The sequence below is a fragment of the Thamnophis elegans genome, chromosome 5 (genome assembly GCF_009769535.1).
Source record: "Thamnophis elegans isolate rThaEle1 chromosome 5, rThaEle1.pri, whole genome shotgun sequence".
In the NCBI taxonomy this organism is placed as follows: domain Eukaryota; kingdom Metazoa; phylum Chordata; class Lepidosauria; order Squamata; family Colubridae; genus Thamnophis; species Thamnophis elegans.
This window is the reverse complement of record NC_045545.1, coordinates 89,709,012-89,732,497: the sequence shown is the minus strand read 5'-3', so window position 1 is coordinate 89,732,497 and position 23,486 is coordinate 89,709,012. Positions and strand designations below refer to the sequence as shown.

The 23,486-nt window shown below is 42.4% G+C and overlaps 1 protein-coding gene across 3 annotated transcripts in view; it reads left to right on the top strand.

Moving 5' to 3' along the window:
• Positions 1 to 23,486, top strand: part of TAF4 (TATA-box binding protein associated factor 4) — a 97,418-nt gene that overhangs the window by 59,947 nt on the left and 13,985 nt on the right. For 2 of the 3 annotated variants that reach the window (XM_032218108.1, XM_032218105.1), the window contains exons 6-15: positions 1,543 to 1,665; positions 2,548 to 2,637; positions 7,026 to 7,268; positions 9,029 to 9,176; positions 10,167 to 10,281; positions 12,836 to 13,005; positions 14,969 to 15,099; positions 17,912 to 18,037; positions 18,722 to 18,778; positions 19,279 to 19,398. In XM_032218108.1, coding sequence (XP_032073999.1) covers positions 1,543 to 1,665; positions 2,548 to 2,637; positions 7,026 to 7,268; positions 9,029 to 9,176; positions 10,167 to 10,281; positions 12,836 to 13,005; positions 14,969 to 15,099; positions 17,912 to 18,037; positions 18,722 to 18,778; positions 19,279 to 19,398 — 1,323 coding nt within the window. The remainder of the gene's footprint in view (positions 1 to 1,542; positions 1,666 to 2,547; positions 2,638 to 7,025; positions 7,269 to 9,028; positions 9,177 to 10,166; positions 10,282 to 12,835; positions 13,006 to 14,968; positions 15,100 to 17,911; positions 18,038 to 18,721; positions 18,779 to 19,278; positions 19,399 to 23,486) is intronic. The other variant, XM_032218107.1, reaches the window with a different exon arrangement.

The window sequence follows — 23,486 nt, the reverse complement described above, 5'->3', positions numbered from 1 at the left end:
GGTAGAGTCCTATAGACTCCAAACCCCAGTTTATTGGACCCATACCAGCCTGTGGCATGCCAGAAACCGGGCCACGCAAACAAGCGAAGCCCCATCCGTGGGTTGCAGGCAGCATGTTGAAGCTACACCTCCTCCGGTCCACGGAAAAACCTCTCCACAGAAACCAGTCCCTGGTGCCCAAAGGGTTGTGGGCCACTGCTATAGATTATGACATACTTTCCAAGTATGAAAGTACAGTCTCTAAGTCAGGTAGTCCTTGATTTACAACCACAATTGGGAACCGGAGTTCCGTTACTAAGCAAGGGGCTGCTAAGTGAGTCGCACATGATTCTATGACCTTTATTCCCACAGTTGTTAAGTGAATCACTGCAGTTGTTAAGTGAATTATGTAGACATTAAGTGAATCCTGCTTCCACCATTGACTGTGCTTGTTGGAAATTGACTGGCAAATGACGATCACATGACACTGCCGTTATTGTAAATACATGCTGATTGCTAAGTGCCCAAATTTTGATCCCTGACCCTGGGGACGCTGCAATAATTGTAAGTGTGAGGACCAAGTTATAAATCATTATTCAGCCCCCCACTGCAACTTTGAAAGGACACTAAACGGAACAGTTGTTATTCGAGGACTACCTGAATGTTGTGAGGCTATAAATGCCAATGGGAGCGAATATAAAAGTTACTTGGGTGCTAAATTCTTCACTAAAATGACCTACTATGTGTTCTGACCCCCCCTCGTCCCACACCAACACACTCCAAGTCAAAGATAAGTTACGGCATTTAATTAACAGACAGACAGGTCCTCGGCAGCAAACCGGCACAGACAAGCTTGGGCAGCAATCCAGCACAGATAAACCGTGGCAGCAATCCAGCCTGCCAAGCTCACAATAATGTTCTCCAACATTAGTTCCTATGTTGACTTCTGCAAAAGGGGCATCCAAGCAGTCCTTTTATAGTCTGGAGAGGAGCCTAATTACCACCAGCTGAGTGCAATTACCTCCTGTACTTGCGCAACTGTTCCTGACGCCTATTAGCTCTTTGGTGCCGGGCATCCAGGAACAACTCACTGCTGACATCAGGATCACAGTCCCTTGTCTCCTCCCCACTGATCCAAGGCTCAGGCGCCTCCTGGTGGCCAACCAGCCTCTCTGCGCCCTGCTCGGAGTCGGAACCCTGTCCAGGGTCCTCCATATCCTCCAGAGCCGACTCATAGGCCCCTTGCTGTCGGAGTCTGGTGGCAGCTCCAACGGCTCCTGCTGGGCCACAACACTATGTGTATAAGCAAAATCTACAATTGGTAATTTTGTAAAAGAAATATATTGCCTATTTAAATGCTCGTGGAGGTGGGGTTTTTTTGTTTACTATTAAATTTACTCACTTCAAACCTTTGCAAATGGTTTGAGGATCAAAGAACTGCACACAGGTTTTCTCAATTGATTATTCAGTCACCCTTTTAGATCTCAGAGCCTGGTTTTTTTTCTTCTATCTTGCCTTTAAAAAAAAAAAAGCTGACCTGTTTTATCTTATTTGTTTTAATAGGAAACCATGGAAAATGTGAAGAAATGCAAGAATTTTCTCTCAACGCTAATAAAACTGGCCTCTTCTGGAAAGCAGTCGACGGAAACTGCAGCTAATGTGAAAGAGCTAGTCCAGAACTTGCTGGTAAGAGGATCTGTTCAAATAATTATTGCAACCCTGGTTTAGATCATGTGATTGCAAGCAATGTTGTGGATACAAGAATATTCTTTAAAAGTAAAATTAAATCACAATATTGATTAAAGAATACATTTTTTAAAACCCTAACCCTAAATCTAATCCTAAATCTTAAATAGTTTCTTGGAAGAGCCAAATCTTGAAAGTTTTATGGGTTACATTGTGAGATTTGCTTAGCTCAGTGATGGCTAACCTTTTCCGGACCGCTTGTCCAAAGTGTGCACGAATATGCACATGCTTGAACCCCCAAAATGCAATGCGCATGCACCTCCTGCACATGAGCACACTCCCTGCATGCCCCCTGCTCCCTCCACATGTCTACGCGCCCCCGTGCATGTGCCTCCCGCATTCGTGCACGACCCCCTGTATGCACCCCACCACCCTGCATGTACGGCAGAGACCTGACGACCAACTGGCAGGTGGGAGGTGTGCATGCAAGCGCGGCAGAGCTGAACTGGGGTGACAGCTCACATGCCCACAGAGAGGGTGCTGCGTGCCATCTGTGGCACGTATGCCATAGGTTCGCCATCACGGGTTTAGGTTATGGTACTGATCTGTGGATTAAAAAAGAACTCTGGCGGGTTTCTCCTCCTTCCCAACTTTTGACTTATCCAGCAGTCCCTTTGTCATTTTAGTAAAGTCCATAAGGTGTCACCCTTAAACAAACAGATATTTAAATGAATTAATAAAAAGACTGTTTAATTTAATTAATGAAAAAAGTTCTGTAATGTTGCTGTGAATTACCACATTAGAGTTTCTTTATTTGTGATCTTAAACATATGAAAATTTAGTATTGTGATTTATTCCCTAAATTTGACATGTGTTTCATAGGATGGAAAGATTGAAGCAGAAGACTTCACCAGTAGGTTGTACCGGGAACTTAATTCTTCACCTCAACCTTACCTTGTGCCTTTCTTGAAGGTAATTAATATCTTTTCATTACTTTTGTATTTCCTGCAACAATAAACTTGGACCTTCTTAGGAAAGATACTGCAAATAAAAGAATCGGAAAAGAGTAATAAAAATGGCTGAATGATGACTGGAAGAACAATTGTTCCTTTCTCCCATGACAAGATTATAGAGAACTCATAGGAAGATTTGGTGATACAGAAAATTAATTACTGTATTAATTAACCAATTTTGTTGTATTTAAGTGCAATGACGATAAAGATTATACTTATTACTGAGTTCAGAAATAGTAAGCAGAACATTAAACTAAGATCACATTCATATGCTGACTGTTAGGAAGTGTCGCATACCGGATAAAGTAACAAGCTTGTAATTTTACTGGCATAGTGCTTATTATATATATAATGTGTACATATACTTCATTTAAAAAAAAAATGGTGTGTAGGGCAGAGTATGTAGATGTATCTAAGAGCTAAAGTTCTAGAATTGTATAATGCAGGGATGTCTAACCTTGTCAACTTTATGACTTGTAGACTTCAGCTCCCAGAATTCCACAGCCAAACATGCTGGGAGTTGAAATCCACAAGTCTTAAAATTTCCAAGTTTGGATACCCCTGGTATAATGTATAGTATACAAGTTTGATATTGTAATAGCACTTAGACTTACATACCGCTTCATAGTGCTTTACAGCTCTCTCTAAGCAGTTTACAGTAGAGTCAGCATATCAGGGTCCTCATTTTACCCACCTTGGAAGGATGGAAGGATGTCAACTTTGACCCTGTCGGGATCGAACTGCTGGCAGTCATCAGAATTAGTCTGCAATACTGCATTCTAACCACTGTGCCACCATGGCTCTCTAACTTAGGGCAATATAAACTTAAGACATTGGTAGGACAATTATGTGAATTATTCCTAGGGCAGTGTGGTAAATTCTCAAATTACAATGCAATATAGGTTTCTATTTGAATCCCTCTAATGTAGTAATGAAATTCATAGTATTTCGAAGCTTTCTTTAAGAAGGCCACATTGGAGCACCAGTGCTTATGTCCAGAAGCCGTTCCCTGTGAGAAGTTGGAGAATCTTAACCATTTCTGTCTGTGTATATGATAGAATTCCTCCAATCCAGCTCACCTTTTCAAGGATGGCTTTTCTTTTAGCTTGTGTTTGATTTCCATACACCAGCTTTCACATTGGGAATGCTGAAAAACATGCAAAAAGTTTCAAACAAATTAAAAAAAAACAATTTAAAAACTGTGGACATACTAATTTTATTCTGGTATTTTATTTCTTTATTTTAAAAATTCCCCATAGCATAGACGACCCTAGTGGGTGGAAAATTATGAATATTTTAATAAGTTATGAACAACCTCTTTAATAATATCAATGTATGCTTTCATGGGACTATCGCATTTCCCCGAAAATAAGACAGGCTCTTATTTTCTTTTGATCCCCGAAATAAGCACTTGGCCTTATTTTCAGGGAGGTCTTATCATTTTTGGGGTGCAGGAGGTGGCGAGCATGGTCACCTCATGGCTGCTGCTGCGTTGCAATATTTTCAGGGAGGGCTTATTTTAGCGCATGCGCTCAAAAGCCTGATTGGGCTTATAATCCGGGGAGGTCTTATTTTCAGGGAAACAGATAGTAATTTGTGCAAACGTATAATAAAAAAAAAGAATAAAATATTTTATGGCAGTAAATGCTTTATTTTACAAATAAAAGTTTTCTAATAAGTCAGTGTGTTAATCTATTCTGGTACTTGTTTAAATGTTTGTGCCATTCTGGTTAAAGACTTTAGGAGCGTGGTTGTGATGAGGTTTCAGCTAGTCTAGAACACAGTGGTGTGGATAATCATGATTACTTTATTTCACCTACATAGCCACATTTATTCTGCAATTTTATTGGTTCTTCGTGGATTTCCAGTGCAATTCAGAATGTCTGCTTGTCCCAGGAAATCTGACAGGTTCTTCTCTTGGGCTTTGGGCCTGAGTATTGGGTGAGCTTCTTTAGTTTACTGACAGTTGTGTCTTGCTCCCTGTATGCAATGCTGCTTTTTTTTTTTACTGGTTGTTGTGATTGTTTTATTGATTGTTACTGAGTTTGAGCAGCCACATACAATCAATCTATTTAAATACCTAACTAACACCCGTAACAGGACATGAGAGAAGTGAGCAAGAGTGATTATGATTCTACTTTGTATCATTGAGTGAAAATAGCTGAGCTGTCTCTTAGTCTCGCTGTAGCAGGAGACTAGCAAAAGACTTACTTGTACTGACAATTTTGAACAAATGGATCTTTGAACAGCATAGTTGATGTGCTGGATTTCCGAGTTGCATTTATCCCTTAATTAATCTTTGTACAGTTTCCTGTCTTTGTCTGGATAATTAAGACTTTTGCACTCGGAAACCTATTCGTAATGAAATGCCTGTTGTGATGGTTACGGTGGAATGGGTGCAGGAACCAGTATGTGCTTTTAATTGGTAGGTGGGGGTTAATAAATGTGTGACTCTGCTCTGGATCTTGCCATAGAAGAAAACGTGTGTCTGGGTGCCTGAGATAGAACTCACATGATTGAATTTCTTCCCATTAAAAACAAAATATCACAATATCGGAGATTACTGATGAAATGAGCTTCCTTTTTATTTTGACTTAGTGCGATCTCTGAGTCCATTGTTTTTCAGAGACCATGGCTAAGTCAAAAGCAGAGGAAGCTCATTGTTGTTGTTAGTTGCGAAGTTGTGTCCGACGCATTGCGACCCCATGGACAACGTTCCTCCAAGCCTTCCTGTCCTCTACCATCTTCTCACTCCTACTGCTTCGGTGACTCCATCCAGCCACCTCATTTTCTGCCGTCCCCTTCTTCTTTTGCCCTCCATCATTCCCAGCATGAGGCTCTTCTCCAGTGAGTCCTTCCTTCTCATTAGGTGGCCAAAGTATTTGAGTTTCCTCTTCAGGATCTGGCCTTCTAAAGAGCAGTCAGGGTTGATCTCCTCCAGGACTGACCGCTTTGATCGCCTTGCTGTCCAAGGAGTCTTCTCCAGCACCATAGTTCAAAAGCCTCCATTCTTTTGCATTCAGCCTTTCTTATGGTCCAATTTATGGAGGAGAGGGTTTTTTAAATTGGTTGAATAGAAAAACTATTGAAAATAATTTAGCTGAGGACTGAAGGTGCTTCTGCTAAAAACATGGTTTGAGGGAGGACTTTGTCTGTTGAATGTTGGTAATATGCAGATAGGAAATCAATTACATGTTATGAATGGGATATCTTATTTTCCAGGCAGCTTATGTTAATTAGCAATTATCAGTTCAATCGATAATTGCCTGGTTTATTTTTTATTTTTTAGTACATGGCTTCTGACAGGTGGGTTTCATGACATTTCTTTATAGGGCACTATTGAGTATATGTGTGATTAAAACAAATTGAAAAATAACATGGGCACAAGCAAGGAACAAATTGTAGCCAGGTTGTGGATTCCATTTAAAAAGAGTTTATTTATTCACTCTCTTTATATATTCTCTAGAGAAAAAATTGTAGTCCTCCACTTATGACCTTTGTTAAATGATAGTTCAAAGTTACAATGGCTTTGGCAGTGACTTCCCATTTCTACTAATAATACTTATGGCCAATGTGCCACCCTCGCTGCCACGTCGTTGCAATTTGGGCATTGGCAAGCAGCTTATTTATGACTGATTGCAGCATCCTGCAGTCACGTGGCGATGATTTCAAACTTTTTTGCTGATTTCCAACAAAACAAAACAGCAACAAGAACTTTGTGCATTGGGAAAGTGGATTTGCTTAACGATCTCAGCTATTTGCTTAACACACCGTAAAAATTGTCATAAGAACTTGCTATCACAACGACTTTCGAAAGAAATCCTGGTCTCATTTGCAATCGATTGAGGATTGTCCACCCTGTGAATTACTCAGTTCAAGAAGGATTATGCTATTTGTTCTTTATATATAGCTTTTTTCCCTCTCTCTCCCTTTAAATTAGAGCCTAAAATTAGCTTCAGGTTCCTGATTAGAGATAAAGTTCTCAATTTATGACAATGCACTTAATTACTGGTCGAAGTTACACTGTATTTCAAAAAAGCTACTTACAATACATCCTCAAAGTTACGTCTGCCTCCCTCGCAGAGAGAGTATGAATTTTGATCATAAGAGCATGGGTTCGTTGCAATGGTTGTAAGTGTGAAAAACAGTCATAACTCACATTTTTAGGTGCCGTTGTAACGGTCACTAGATGAACTGTTGTAAGCCGAGGACTATCTGTACCACACTTTTAGGTACCTCGCCAGTCAGTTTGAATAAACAATGCAAAAAGGGGAATTTCTTTTGGGGTGGGTGGTGGTTTGAATGGTTCTCTTTAAGTTGCTAAGAGCTTTTGCATCTCTCTTGCAGCGGAGCTTACCTGCCTTGAGACACCTGACTCCTGACTCAGCCGCTTTCATTCAGCAAAGCCAGAATCAGCAGCCCTTGACGCAGCCCACGACCGCTCTGACCGCCGTGATGTTGAGCAGCTCGGTGCAGCGTACGGCGGGAAAGACCACTGCCACTGTCACGAGTACCTTGCAGCAGCCGGTCATCAGCCTCACGCAGCCAACCCAAGTGGGAGTTGGCAAGCAGGGGCAGCCCACGCAGGTGGTGTGTAAATCGAACTGGATTCCTATTTCTCTTGGCCCCCCAGCATACACCAGCCATTTCCTTCCTAAACCTAGCCAGTGACACCTATATAAGCAACAATGTATATACAACACGAAAGCAACACGTCCCTGTATTTTGCACGCTAAGTATCAAATTAGACATGATCGATGTTTCATTCTTTTGGCTGCGGTCCTGCTTAGCCACCCCCCACCCCCATAGATGCAAACAATTCACATTTAAATCTTTTCGCACCTGCCATATTTTGGCTTTTGTTGTAGACGCTTAACCAATAAGCGGAAAATTGTGGTCCATTCATTCATTTATACGAACCTATTACGCCGTTCCCTCCCAGCTCAACATTATTATGCTGAGCTGGGAGGGAACCGCATAATAGGACCCCCGCATCATTATGTGGAGCACAGAAAAGCCATAAGTGAAAGCAAGCCAAATGAATGAAACATGTCAGGAAAGAAAAGAAAAGAAAAAAAGGATGATTATAGCTGAACATCGCTCACTGTCTTTCTTAACAAGGGCGTGACTTTGCAGATTATTCTTGTTTCTGGATACCAGTTCATACATTGCCTCTCATTCTTTAAAATCTGTACCGCTTTCATTTTAAGAGACCTCATCAGCTCAATTGGCTGATCTTCCATTCACTCTATATTTCTTTTACGCTTTGCTCAATACGAACAAGGGTGGTGCAGTGGCTCAGCTGTTAAGACGCTGTGCTTGTTAGGAAGAAAATCCGCAGCCCAGGTTCGAGACCCGAGTGCCACGGTACTATATCGGTGGGAAGGTAACATCATTCTGTGATGTTGTGCTGGCCACATTACCACGGAAACATCTTCAGACAGGGCTGGCTCAATGTCCTTGAAACGGAGATGAGCACCACCCCCTAACGTCGGCAACAACTAACAGAGTAAAATCCCCAGGGACTCTACCATATGGCCAAATCACTTCAAAATCCTTTTAATACTTCATTCTCTAATATATACCCAATCATTCTCTAATATGTGTCCTAGACCCATATCAGGATTCTGCTAATTACATAAGGAATATCCATGCCACTTGTATATTTTCTTTGCCTTGATTTAAGCTGTGTTTCTCCAGTTATCTGCTTTTCCTTGAGCATCTAGCTTCTTGATAGAAAAGCAGGGGGGGAAATCCTGATACCCCGTTTTCCCGAAAATAAGCCCTCCCCGAAAATATTGCAACACAGCAGCAACCATAAGGTGACCACGCTCGCCTCCTGCACCTCAAAAATAATATCACCCAAAAAATAATGACAAGCGATTATTTCGGGGTTCAACGGTAAGTGCCAGGCTTAGTCAACAGCAGAAAGTTTAAAACATTCTTAAATCTCATCCTGGGCCCCTTTTTTTGACCTATTACCATCTGGCAAACGGTACAGGATAATAACAACAAATAGGCTGAAAAACAGCTTCTATCCCAGGGCAGTAACTATATTGAATTATATGGTATAGTTCAATATTAATGCAATATTGGGTTTCAATTATATAGCGTGTGAAGGATGTGTGTGTGTGTGTTTTGTTTTTTATAGTATAATGCAAACTGAAAATGGCATTTAATTTCATTGTACGATGTGCAATGACAATAAAGTGAGCTCAACTAACCTAAACTTTTTCTCAAAGAAGCTAGTAGAGGAACAGTGATTGTTGAATTGTTGAATCTTTTGAGAAGCAAACTTGTCCTCGTATAATGGAATAATACCGTCGTTGTTTCTCCAAAACTTTTTGCAGGTTATTCAGCAGTCTCAAAAACAAGGTACATTAATTAGGCCTCCGCAGGTGACGTTGACCCAGACGCCCATGGTGGCTTTGCGGCCACCGCACAACCGTATTATGCTGACCGCTCCTCAACAAATTCAGCTGAATGCACTTCAGACAGGTAAGAGCTAGGTGTTCTCGGTGTGACATCTGGTGTTCGCTGGTAAAACTGTGCCTGGAAATAGTGTTTGATTCATCTAATGTCAGGCGCAAGTAACCAGGAATGCGAGTTGAGTTCAGAGCACTAGAAGTTTATCACACCCCAACTTATACACGGGAATCTGATCTTCTATCGGTCAAGCCAAATTGGTGCAACATGAGGGTTAACGGAATTGATGGGAGGGTGAGGAGGCTGGATTCTCTTGTGGGAACATAATGACTCCAAACTTGATACGTTTAACCGTCTCCTTGGGCTTAGCCTGCTCATCTTCTATAATAAGGTCTTTGTAGGTTTGGGGGGGAGGGGGGAAACTGGAATAAATCAAAATATGCTGCTGAGAGAGATGGTCTGGGCTATCGATGAACAGTATGAATTATCTGCCATTTTACTGACCAGATCAAATTCTGAATTGTGTATTTTAATCCTCTCTCCTTTCCCTCTCCGCCCCTCTTTCCTTTTCTCCTCTTTCCTTTATTCCTCTTCTCCTTCTTCCCTTCCCTTCTCATCCCAGCCTCTCTCCTCTCCTCTTCTCTTTCTCCTCCTCCTTTTTCCTTTCCTTCTCTTTTCTTCTCTTCCCTTCCCCTCTCCTGTTCTCTTTCCTCTCCTCTTTCCTTTCCCTTCCTTTTTCTCTCTTCTCCCCTGTCCCCTCCCTTACCTTGAATAAACTTAGAATTACGATCATTGTCTTTGTAAGCTCTGATTATAGCTCTGGTTTCAGGTGCTTCATTTCTCTACAGAAATGATGATGGAACAAACACAAGGTATAATGAAATCAGAGCTATATTTTCCCATTTCTTCCCCAAAGCAAGCTTGGATTTGTGAGCTACCTGAAATCATGAGTAATAAGCAAGTTTACATCCCTCACTTTCAATTTGCATAGATTTTTTTCTGCAGTTTTTGGTGTGCTAATCTCGCCTCCGGAGCACCCATGCTGGTTTCCTTTTCTTACAGTCCCCGTGGTAAAGCAAACAGTATTACCAGGAACCAAAGCTCTTTCTACTCTTTCAACCCAAGCTGCAATTGCTCAGAAAAATAAACTCAAAGAACCTGGGGGAGGCTCATTTCGGTAAGCGATCTTATTTGCTCTTGAAGAAAAAAAATATATGACATGTATTCTGTTTTTCCTGATTTATTTTGCTTCCTCAGCAAAAGAGAGTTTGTAACGCTAGGGAATAAATTCTGGACTTTTTGAAGGCTTCTCATAAAAAGATAAAGGTTACTCTGCTTACGTTCAGCTCCATTTTTCAACATTTAATTTAACTTCTCTTCCTCTGATTGCGTGGAATTGGGGCTGTTGTCAACAAAGTAGAGCAACCTAGAACCGTGATGGGGAACTTATGGCATGCGTGCTACAGGTGGCACACACAGCCCTCTCTGTGGGCATGCATGCCATCGCCAGCTGCTCTTCTGGTTTCCAGTGCACGCATGCGCGCCAGCCAGCTGGTCTTCGCTGGCACCGAAGCACCAGAAAACAGCCTAAAAATGCCCTCTAAACAGCCTGTTTTCTGGCCATTTTCCAGGCCATTTTGGGGGCTGTTTCCAGGCTGTGTTTTGCCCCCCCCTCCAACGGCCCAAAAATCAGCCAAAAAACTGGCATGCACGATATATTGTATATTATATTATATTGTATGAAAATATAAAGTTGGGATTGCTGAAACGCCACCCCGAGAACCCATCAGAGAAAGTAAATAAGCAAGGGCAACAACGGAAAGGAGGGAGGACGAGGAGAGAAAGGAAGAAAGAGTAAAGCAGAGAAAGTAAAGGAGGGGAAGTAAGAGGAGGACAGAGGGTAAGAAGGAGGAGAAGAGAGGAGGAGTGGGGGAAAGGGAGGGGAAGAAGAAAGGTGGAAAGAGAGGAAGAATGAAGAAGGCAGAGAAGGGAGGTTGAGAAGAGAGAAGGAGCAAGGTTGTTGCAAAATAAGATGGAGGCATGGGGTGGCAAGGAAGCGACCCAAACTGTATTCTATATATGTGTAAGAAAATAACGATAAAGGTTAATGATGAATAGATAAATGTTAATAGCAATTATAAGAATGTGTATTTGTGAATGAATTTGAAAGGGAAAAATAAAATATAAAAAAATCCTGGCATGCATGCACCAGCCAGCTGGTCTTCTGGTTTCTAGTGCTCCGGCATGCGCCCATGGGCACACATGCGCATGTGTTCCAGTTTGAGAACCAGGTGTCGAAAAGGTTCGCCATCGTTGACCTAGAACCAAAGAGAAATTCCCTGACAGTTTGAGCAAATAATCAGTGGAACAGCATATCTCCAGAAGTTGTGGTTGCTCTATGAGGAGATTTTTAAAAATAGACCGGACAGCCATTTGTCTGAAATAGAACAGGATCTTCTACTTGAGCAGGGGGTTGGACTAGAAGACCTCCAGGGTCCCTTACATCTGTGCAGTTCTGTTTTCTGTTTTTTCCAAGATAAACGGGCTATATTGATTGGTAATTATGGAAGTTGTAGCCCAAGGTACTTGGAAAATGCCAGATCAGAGAAAGCGGGGTTAATTCATGCTATCTGTGATTATACATAAGGTCTGGGGATTAGAGCAACAGGATGCTAAGCCCTCTAGTCCCACTTCAGTGAGACACTTAAGGGATGCATTGTGGGGTTTGGAAGGAGAAGATCGATATAGGTGAGCATGGGTATGTTTACTAAAACAAAAGACAGGGTGGGGCTTTTGGTGACATTGCCTAAACCCTGTTTCTGATTTTAAAAATAATTTTAAACTTGGGAAGGAGAATAGGAAAAAGTCATTGATTAAGTGGTCTCTTTTTACATTCTTTTAGTAAGGGGTCTAAAGGGACGCAGTGGCTCAGTGGCTAAGACGCTGAGCCTGTCGATCAGAAAGGTTGGCAGTTTGGTGGTTCGAGTCCCTAGCGCCATGTAACGGAGTGAACTCCCAATCCTTGTCCCTGCTTCTGCCAACCTAGCAGTTCGAAAGCACGCAAGTAGAAAAATAGGGACAACTTTGGTTCAACAGTGCTTCGGCGTTTAGTCATGCCGTCCACATGACCACGGAGACATCTTTGGACAGCGCTGGCTCTTCAGCTTTGAAACAAAGATGAGCACCACCCTCCTAGAGCCATGGAACGACTAGCACACATGTGCGGGGGAACCTTTACCGTTATAGATTACTTGGGGACAGGAGCTGATTTGGCAGCCTTACCGGAGAGATATTCGTCCTAAAGCAGGGATGTCCAAGTTTGGCAACTTAAAAACTTGTGGACTTCAGCTCCGTGGCTGGCTGGGGAGTTCTGGAGTTAGTCCCTAGCGTCATGTAACGGAGTGAGCTTTTCATGTTAGGAAATAGCACCCCTTGCTGGCCATTGAATACTTCAGCAAGCTGAATCTCCTCACCCCCTCCCCTGCTCCCCATCTGCCTTGGAACACACTTCCCACACATCAGACACTTTTGACAAGTGTCATTCCAGCCAGAGGAGAGGTTCTGTGAATTCTATACCAGGAGTACTTGTCACTTCGTGTCCTTAGAAAAGTGTTTTTGTTTTAGTTTAGAGTCAGCAAACTGTTTGTAAATTCTCAGCCCATGGATAGCATTCTTTTTTCTTTTTTTTTTGCAAATGTTAACAAGATGTTTTTTTTTCTCTCTCTCTGAAGGGATGATGATGATATTAACGACGTTGCTTCGATGGCAGGAGTCAATCTATCGGAAGAGAGCGCACGTATATTGGCCACCAATTCTGAATTGGTGGGCACTTTAACAAGGTCGTGTAAAGACGAAACTTTTCTTCTCCCAACACCCTTGCAAAGAAGGATATTAGAAATAGGTGAGTTTTCACCAAAAGCGTGATTTAATGGGGTATAGCAGCCTGTGTTATTTTAATAGGAAATGTATTTAGCACTGTATAATTTATTGACTTGGAAGGCTGCTCCACATATTACCCCTAAATCAGTGGTTCCCAACCTTATTTTGGCCATGCCCTACCTAAGCATCTGTAAAATCCTGTCCCCTTCTCCCCCAATGACATATAATTCTTACTACTCAAAAAGTGAACTCCTACTCACTCGGAGGAAGCCATCAACTTGGTGTCAGTGTTCCAAATAGCATCCAAAATTAAATCAGAGTCCAAGGCAAAGTATTGCTCAAAGTTCCAATTTATTAAGAGAGCCATGTTGGCCACATCTGGGAAAACCCGAATCTGAAGGCTTCCCGGTTTTCCCCACCCAGTTGAAAGTCTAAGATCTTGCCCCCATACCCACAAGTCCATCACATGGTCCAATCTTCCACTGCCATGCTGGCAGCTTCCACCCATCCAGTTCCAGTCAGGTGCAGAAGTGCCAAGACAAAGGATGACCTTGGCATTCTAGAAAGGAATTTTATTTTGGCTACATAGCATTTTACTCCGTATTATGCCCCCCCTCCCAATTCCCCACTATAGAAACAGCATGGTAGAATAATATAAAGTGTGGCAGGCCAAAGATCCCAAAGAAACATGACTGCAGGCCTGACACTTGGTTTAAACAAGGTTCCAAAGAACACGGCATCCATGAAAGAGAAAAATAAAAGAATGAAAGACAGTAGAAGTACTGAAGAACTTAAAAAATAATAGTATGAATGGACATGAAAAAACAGTAAATAAAGTTTCGAAACATATAATAGGGAACCAAATGCATAAATATAAATAATTTTAATGAAAGCTTTTTCTGTAATACTTTGATCTATACATATTTAAATAAAGGTACCTAACAAATTTGAAATACAATTTGAGCTCGCCTCAAGATCATATTTACAATGGAATCCTATGCATGTCTGCTCAGACACTCTGCTGTTTTGGCTGGCAGAGTGGTGCAGGAGGCTGTCCAGGTCAAAAACGGGCTGCTTGGGCCTCGTCCGTGCCTCCCCCCCCCCGTGCCCCGTTTTGGCCAGCAGTGTGCTGCAGGAGGTGTCCGTCTCTTCCCCTGCCTCCCCCCACCCCACCCCTGGGCCAGCCTGCGGAGAACTATAATGCTGACTTAAATGTTTGGAAGCAGCCTTCTTTTCACTTGCCATTGCATTGGTGTACAATCTCAGCTACACCCTATTTTTTTGGAGTATAAGACGCACCAGAGTATAAGACGCATCAAGATTTTGAAGGGGCAAATTTTAAAAAAAGGTTTTTGCACTCTGCAGACCTCCCAAAAACGGCCCATTTTTCACGAAATAGGTCCATGGCATGAATAGCCTTTAGGAAGCTTGTAGGGAGCTGGTGGGGGTGCCCCCCCAAAAGAGCAAAACATGGCCCATTTTTCATGAAAACAGGCCAGTTTTTTGTCAAAAAAAGGGCATGCATAGCCTTTAGGAGGCTTATAAAGTACTCCTGGGGGGCTGGGGCAAAATTGAGAAAAAAATGGCCCATTTCCACTCATTTCTGCCCTCCCCAGCCTCCAGGAGCACTCTGAAAGCCTCCTAAACGCTATGCACGGCCATTTTGGTGAAGGATTCGGGAGGCTAAAAAATGCTGTAATCAATATATAAGACGCACCCAGATTTTCAGCCTCCTCTTTGAGGGAAAAAGGTGTGTCTTATACTCTGAAAAATACAGTAATTTTCTCCATAGTTGTTCTATCAATCATTCCAAATAGAATATTCACATTAAAGTTAGTGTATTTTGGGAGTAGCAGCACACCTGTTCACCTGCAACTCAATGAAAAAGAAAAAACAGTTCATGCAGCCTTTGGCAAAGAAGGTAGCTCTAATTCATAAATGTGGGCTTATGTACATTACCATTTTTTCCCCCCTTGGAAACTCAGGTAAAAAGCATGGAATAACGGAAATCCATCCTGACGTAGCTAGTTATGTATCACATGCAACGCAACAAAGGTTACAAAACCTTGTGGAGAAAGTATCAGAGACTGCCCAGCAAAGGAATATTTCTTACAAGGTAACTGGCGTGTTCTTTATTGTGAAGATATTGGCAATGCCTTAACAACAACAACAACGAAAACTCTCTGGCTTTAAATGCAATCTGGGCCCCAACCAATGAGAATTTATTGCTGATAAATGTCCTTAATATGTAATATATCTCAAAGAAATTGACTAGCAATTAAAAAAAAATTCTTGAATCACAGGAATGATTTTATTTTGATCAACATGTCAGAAATTTTCCTGTCTATAAAATGTGTGTATCGGTTTCACAAACAAACAGGGAATTGCTTCCTTGGATTGTTGAAATCTGTTAAATCTTTCACATAGCTCTGGCCGCTTGTGCATTGTTGTGTACTCTCCTCACTGGCTGCTCCCCCCTACACACCTTCCTGATCTGTACTGCACCTCTCTTAACTTTCCCATGCAAGAGGCCGTTACATTTTTGGGGATGGCTTCATCAAGGTATTAACTTCTAACTGTTCTGACCGAGGCTTCCCAAGAGCATGAAGCAAATTTCTTGTCTGAACAAAAATCTCTTTTATTACTTTACTGTGAATTCTGCTCATTCACATCCAGCAAAGTCTTTCATGGGAGGATTTACAGTCACAGACCTTATCTGGCTTGGAGAGCTGACAGGCTGATATTTGGAAAACTTGGCAAGGAGTCTCGGAGAGGCACGAACCAATTAAGCAAACTAATTGTCTCCTGCAAACTCTACTCCCCTTTCGCTCCTCTTTTATTTCCTCTGGGAGGGGCCATTCATCATCAATCTGTGGCCTTACTCCATAGTTGACCCTTGTTCTTTAGCTGTTCCTTTCGTCTGGCAACTCTGTGCATGCGCACACTGGGAACAGGCTCCAGCTGTTCATCTGCCTCACTGATGTCTGACTCTGAAAGCAGCTGATAACTGGCATACGGCCCTGGCCCCATCTCTTCCTCCAAAACAGAGCCCTCATCAGAGCCTTCCCCAGACTCCAGGACTGGCCCATGTTCCTCCCCAATCTTCTCACTGTCTGAGAATCTACTGCCAGCTCTGCTGGCTGCTGGCGGATCACAATACTAACAGAATTCTGTCTTTAAAGTGTTTTAAGTTAGGATTCCTATCCATGGAAAGAGTTGTTTGCTTTCAAGAACATGATAACCTTTAACCCAGATCTGCCCCTCATCCTGAGAGTAAACGCCAGATTCTGCAAGGTCCATGAACTAATAATAACTTCTATGTGCTCCACTTTCTCCTAGAGAGGAGGAGTGGCAGATGCGTGTTGGACCTTAAAATCCAAACCTGTAGAATGAGGCCATTCAGACAGGACTGTTCACTATTTGTATTCTTGAAAACCACCCACTAGGCAAGAAGGTGTCTACTGTCTCATCGGGTCAAAACTTTGGCATGTTTGTCCCATTCAACAGCTGCATTGGTTTCTCTGGGAAAAATTTGTAGAGCAAGAACTAGTTCTCTATTCATACGTTTATTTATCAATATAAAGTCAATGCTTTCTTTTAAACTGAGAGGCACTTCAAAAAGTGAATCCCACTAGAGCAATGATGGCGAACCTTTTCAGCGCTGAGTAGCCAAACGGGAATGCGCGTGCATGTGTGAGCGCCGGAGCGCCGGAAATCAAAAGACCAGCTGGCCTGTGCGCATGCACATGCACGCATGCTGGCCAACTAGTCTTTGTGCGTGTTGTAGTACCAGAAACCCGAAGACCAGCTGGCCAGCATGCATATACCTGTTTTTTGGCCATTTTTGAGCCCCCAAACCGGCTCGAAAATGGCCTCTTTTTTGGTGCCCTGGCCCCTGTGAAGATGCACGCTGGAAACCTGAAGAGCAGTTGGCGATGGCCCGCCTGCCCACAGAGAGGGTTCTGCGTGCCACCTCTGGCACGCATGCCATAAATTCGCCATCACGGTCCTAGAGGTTCCTAGCTCACTCTTGATAGTGAGCTCACTCAGCACCTACTGCTCTTGCACCTGTTTAGTTAGCTGGTCCCTTGCACACAGGTGAGGAGAAGACTGTATAGCTATTTTTTAATTACTGTAAATTTCTTACGTTTGGAGCTGTGGTGGTCAGGTAGGCTCACTGATTGATCAAAGCTGTTCCCTGGGGGAAGGATTCCTTTAAATATTCCACTGGGGGCACTTGAATTAGTTGTTAATCTATAATTATGAGTTCCAGCTGAGGAATCTGATAATCACACAATGATGGGGGATAGCTCTTTCAGCCACAGCAGGTCATCCTGGATAAGCATAATGGTTAATGGTTGCACTGGTGTCCCAAGGAGAAGACCTAGGGGCCTATTATCTTGATCTAAAGCAGGGGTGTCAAACTTGATTTCATTAAGGGCCGCATCAGGGTTGTGTTTGACCTCTGAGGGGCTGGGGGTGGGCATGGACAGCTTGCCATCACTTGTATTGCGGGCACCTGTAGTGGCCCAAATGTGCTGGCAACGAAAATGGGCTCCCAAGCTCCGTTTTCAGCTGCGATGGCCTCCTGCAACCCTCTGCCAGTGAAAACAGAGCTCACGAGAGCTGCCCACGGCCCTCCCGAGCTGCATTTTCACTGGCAGAGGCACAGTGGGCCAGTCTTTCGCTGTTTTCCGGGCAGCCCCATGGGTCAGATCTAAGCACCCCATGGGCCAAATCCGGCCCCTGGGCTTTCGGTTTGACACCACTGGTCATTTCCAGTTGGTTGGACTCAACTTTGGAGGAGAATGGGAATCCACAGTCAATGAGGAACTTCCATTATTTTCCAACTATGCAATTTGACATTGTGATTCCTCTGTTGCCCATCTTTCATTTTTATTTTTCTTTGCAAATCGCCTTGTTTTCAGGATGATGATAGATACGAACAGGCAAGCGACGTCCGGGCACAACTCAAGTTCTTTGAACAACTTGATCAAATAGAAAAACAACGGAAAGACGAACAAGAAAGGGAAATATTAATGCGCGCAGCAAAGGCAAGTGCTCCTGGGTGTTATCCTTTAATAGATGAAACAAATGTCACATTTGTCATTGGAAGAGTAGAAGTCCTTATTTTATACCGAATGTGAAAAAAGAGAAAGGAAGCTCTGTTTGTTTCAAACTTGGGTACCAGCACGTTGCTGTTGAGGTGCCAGCTGCAATTCCATGTCATAAAACAGCCCCATAAGGAGCACAAAAGTCCTCAATTTATGACTTATCACTTAGAATTAAAATTGAAAAATCAGGCGCAATAACATGGTGACTTGCTTAATGACCAGCAATGACAATTGTAATTCTTAGCTTATATACAGTCATACATTGGGGACTATGTGCTGTTGGATAGTCTGGAAATTATTTGGATGAGAGAGTGACTGTCTCAAAATCACCTAACCGACTTTTATGGTTAAGGCAGGACTAGAACTCACAGTCTCCTGGTGATTGGCCCAGTCACCAGCCTTAGGCTTTCATGCCTAAGGTGGGACTAGAACTGTTGGCTTCTTGGTGATTAGTCTAACGTAACCCAGCTGGCTTTCATGGTTAAGGCAAGATTGGAATTCACAGTCTTCCACTTTCTTGTTTATAAATGTACTGACTATTACTTTATTTTAAACGTAATTTTAAAAGACTCTCTTTCTTCTCTCTCCCCTCTTCTCTCCTCCATTTTTAACAAATCAACACAGTCTCGATCTAGACAAGAAGATCCGGAGCAGCTTAGATTGAAACAAAAGGCCAAGGAGGTATGTTTAAACTATATTTACTTCTAGCTGATAACCCAGCGCTCCTCGGGCATTTATTTATCCTAGCCCTCTTTTCTAATGTTGGATTTTCCCTCTTCCAGAGGGAGCCCCCTTGTGGAGTACTGTGAAGCCATCACCATGACTTCTCCATAGCACTGTACAGTAGATGCCATTTTAAGGCAGTACGGTAGAAGCCATTTTAAGGCACAACAGGCTGTATCTTAACAGCACACACACACACACACACACACACACACACACACACACACCGAGGGGCATTAGGGGTGTCTTACTCCCACAGTATTTGTTTCCAGAGAATAAGTAATCCGTGTATCAAGTTTGGTTGAAATTGCTCAAGGCGTTCCAGAATTATGCTGGAACACACACACACACACACACACACACACACACACACTCAACTATGCAAAAGTGATTGTATTAAAAAAAACCATAATAAAAACTGCAAGGAAATAACGATCATTTTGTTTTGCCAAACCCAGATGCAACAACAGGAACTAGCACAAATGCGACAGAGGGATGCTAACTTGACTGCGTTGGCTGCAATAGGACCCAGAAGGAAAAGGAAACTGGATTCTCCAGGGTCTGGATCAGGGACAGAGGTATGAGAGAAAAATTCTCTTTGCAAACACCTGCACTCTTCCAAACCTTACTTTTCAGGAGTTCAAGCCCATCTTTCCTACCTTCAACTCAACAGAAAACTCACTTTTTATTCCCAACAAAATTAATTATTGCAGGCTTTTTAAGGGCTGGTGGTTTTCTTTTCAGTAGCTGTGGGTTTAAGTTTTGATAGGCAGAAGCTTAGCTTTTAAAGGGCCTTTGACCCATAAGGTTGTCCAAAGAAGCTTGATAATTTCAAGGTGTAGCGGCATTGAAATGGCTTCTTTTGCATTCCTTCAGCAGTTTCCTGCTTTAAAAAAAAATGTAACAGGAAACGAAGTTTGGAGTTACATTTGCTAGATGTCACTTCTGCACTGCTTTTGTGCACATATGTGTGTGGGACTTGAATTAAAGAGGGAGCCAGTTCTCTTAACCCTTCAGTTTATCTTCCTGTTGTGGCCTGCCAGCAGAGCGGGCGGCAGACTCAGACAGTGAGGAGGTTGGGGAGGAGCATGGGCCAGTCCTGGAATCTGGAGAAGGCTCTGATGAGGGCTCTGTGTCGGAGGCAGAGTGGGGGCCAGGGCCGTCTGACAGTTATCAGCTGCCTCCAGAGTCAGACATCAGTGAGGCAGATGAACAGTTGGAGCCTGTTCCCAGTGTGCGCATGCGCAGAGTTGCCAGGAGAAGGGAACAGCTAAGGAACAAGGGCTGACTTGGGAGTAAGGCCACAGGTGGATGGTGAATGTCCCCTCCAATAGGGAATAAAGAGGAGCGAAAGGGGAGGGGAATTTGCAGGAGACAATTGGTTCAGTTAATTAGTGTGAAAATTTGTTCATGACTCTCAGAGACTCCTTGCCAAGTATTGTTTTATATAGTGTTACTTTTGGAAGATACTGGCCTGGCAGCTTTCCAAGCCTGATGAGGTCTGTGGTTGTAAATTCACCCTTGAAAGACTGTTTGCCGGGACTTTGCTGGATGTGAATGAGAAGAATTCACATTAGCTTAATAAAAAGGGGTTTTGTCAGGACAAGGAGTCTGCTTTGTGATTAGGTGAAGCCTAGGTCAGAACACTTCCCTTCAGCGCCATAGGCAAGAAGACCACCCACTACCCCTGTTTAATTCCCACCCCTCTATTTAATAAAATAGTTTCTGCCCCATTTTCATAGAGAGGATTTGTTTTCCTGTATTTCTGGAATTTGAGCCACCCATTGCTAGAAGGACAGCTGCTGAAGCAGAAGCTCAAAATACTTTGGCCACCTAATGAGACAAGAGAGTTCCTTGGAAAACACCCTGATGTTGGGAAAGATTGAAGGCAAAAGGAGAAGGGGACGGCAGAGGATGAATTGATTCGTGTCATTGATATAATTGACAGGGATTTGGGATAACTCCGGGAAATAGTGGTGGATAGGCGGGGCTGGCCTGCTGTGGTCCATGGGGGTTGCAAAGAGTCAGACGTGACTTAGCAACTGAACAACAAAAACAATTGTTAGATTTATTCGTCCCATTAAATCCACTGAAGTTTGCAGTTTGTATCCGAGTTGGAATACTCTTAGAAACAATATTCCTGTGCTCCCTGCTACCACCTGGAGCATGGCTGGAGAGAACTGTTTTGGTATATGGCTCACCTCCATATACACGGTTCCAGAGGTTTTGATCCTTGTTTCTCTCCAGAGGAAAAGTTTAACTTGCATTGTCCTGCCCTTGAGCCAGGCTTGAAGATAGCTGTCCTTTAAGCAGAGGATAAGTTCTTAATTCCTCTGGCTGATTTCAAATATTAGGGTTTGTTCAGAGTGCTGCTCAGTTTGGATGCAACTCTATGCAAGTGTGTGCATGGACCTATTTCGTTTAAAATCCCGTTTTTAAAAGCTCCGAATCTGGTTTTGATCCCCCCCTGGAAGTCTTGCTTGCATTTCAACAAACTGATTAATTGAGTTTCTTTAAATTAATCAGTTCCGGGATAGCCAAATGAAGTGCAGGCTGCCTGAATTGAAGCTTTTGTTTGCTTAATTAAGAACCAGCTGCTTTGGCTCTAATGAACTCACAGCTGTCTGGCTGCTGTTGAACACTGAGCTCTCCCTTGCCTATCTTAATGGGCTTGTGCATTTGTGTTTCTTGTTTTTTTGTTTGAAGAGAAAGCGTATTGCCAGTGGTTTGCTAATGTCCAAAGAATGTTAAGAATACACAAATCAACTTTAAGCAGGATCTATTTAGCTACGAAATGAATCCCAACCAATCAGCCATGAAAGAGGGAATCCATTTTATTAACACAATTAACAAATTGGCAAGACTTCAAAGACCAGAGGAAACATGAAATACAGATTTTCTTATCTTGGCAAAATAATTCCTTGTTCTTACTGTAGAAAGTTGGTTATCTGAACATTTCTGCAATATATATAATATTAATTTAGTAATTTAGTATATATATATAGTGTCACAACCCCTGGTATGCCCCAATTATGGGAGGAAGCTAACTGCTTCCATTCTCTGTCCATCGGCTCGTCAAAAGAGACCATCCAGACAGAAAGCCCAATATTTTACTGTTGCCTTTTTAGATTTGTGTTGTATTTGTGCTAATTTATCTCCCTTTATTTATTTATCAGCACAAATACAACATATATATATATATATATATGTATGTATGTATGTATGTATGTATGTATGTATGTATATGTATATGTATATGTATATGTATATGTATATGTACAAAAAAAATTCATTTCATTAAATTTATTTGCTGCCATCTTGCCATGAGGAGACTCTGGATGGCTTACAAAATTAAAACATTAAATTCTTCTTACTGTGTGTCTTGTTGTGTGTGTTTGTGGAGGGCCATGTGTCTTTTCTCTGCTCTGCCTAACATTCCCTTATCCCAAAAGACATGATTGGACTATATCCGTGATGGCAAACCTGTGACATGCCCTCTCTGCAGGCAAGCCAACCATCACCCCAGATATATGTGTGTGTGTGTGTGTGTGTGTGTGTGTGTGTGTATATATATATATATATATATATATATATATATATATGTATGTATGTATGTATGTATGTATGTATGTATGTACGTACGTACGTACGTGTACACACACACACACACACACACATATATGTATGTATGTATGTATGTATGTATATAGTGAAGCTGGGCTGGGGCGATGGTTGGCTTGCCTGAAGAGAGGGCATGTAACAGGTTTGCCATCACGGATATAGTCCAATCATGTCTTTTGGGATAAGGGAATGTTAGGCAGAGCAGAGAAAAGACACATGGCCCTCCACAAACACACACACACACAACAAGACACACAGTAAGAAGAATTTAATGTTTTAATTTTGTAAGCCATCCAGAGTCTCCTCATGGCAAGATGGCAGCAAATAAATTTAATGAAATGAATTTTTTTTTAAAAAAGAACAGAAGAAAATATAAAAGTAGTTTGTACTAACACACTTCAGTATTCCTTTTCATACCTTTCTATATTGCAGAAGAGATTTGCTCCATATATTCATTCCCTTTAATTTTTTTTAACTCATCACTTCGTAAGGATCTTACCACCATCCGAACCCAACTTTTTCAGTATTTCCCTTTTTTGGCCCATTCACTCTTCCGCATATACCGTATTTTTCGGAGTATAAGATGCACCTTTTTTCCTCAAAAAAGAGGCTGAAAATCTGGGTGAGTCTTATACACTGAATACAACATTTTTTGCCTTCCAAAGCCCCGCTCCCTTCACCAAAATGGCCATGCATACCCTTATGGAGGCTTTCATAGAGTTCCTGGGGGCTGTGGAGGGCAGAAATGAGCCTAAAATGGGCCGGTTTTTTGCCCCCACCCCCACCCCCAGCAGCACTCTATAAGCCTCTATAAGGCTATGCCTGCAATTTTTTTGACAAAGAAATGGGTCCGTTTTCATGGAAAATGAGCCATTTTTGCTCGTTTTTGCCCCCCCCCCCCGGAGCACTCTGTAAGCTCCCCCCCCAAAGCTATTCATGCCTTTTTTTGAACAAAAAACAAGGGACCCATTTTTGTGAAAAACAAGCCGTTTTGGGGAGGTTTGCAGAGTGCCTTTTCGGAAAGCTCTTTAACTGGTTGATGAGA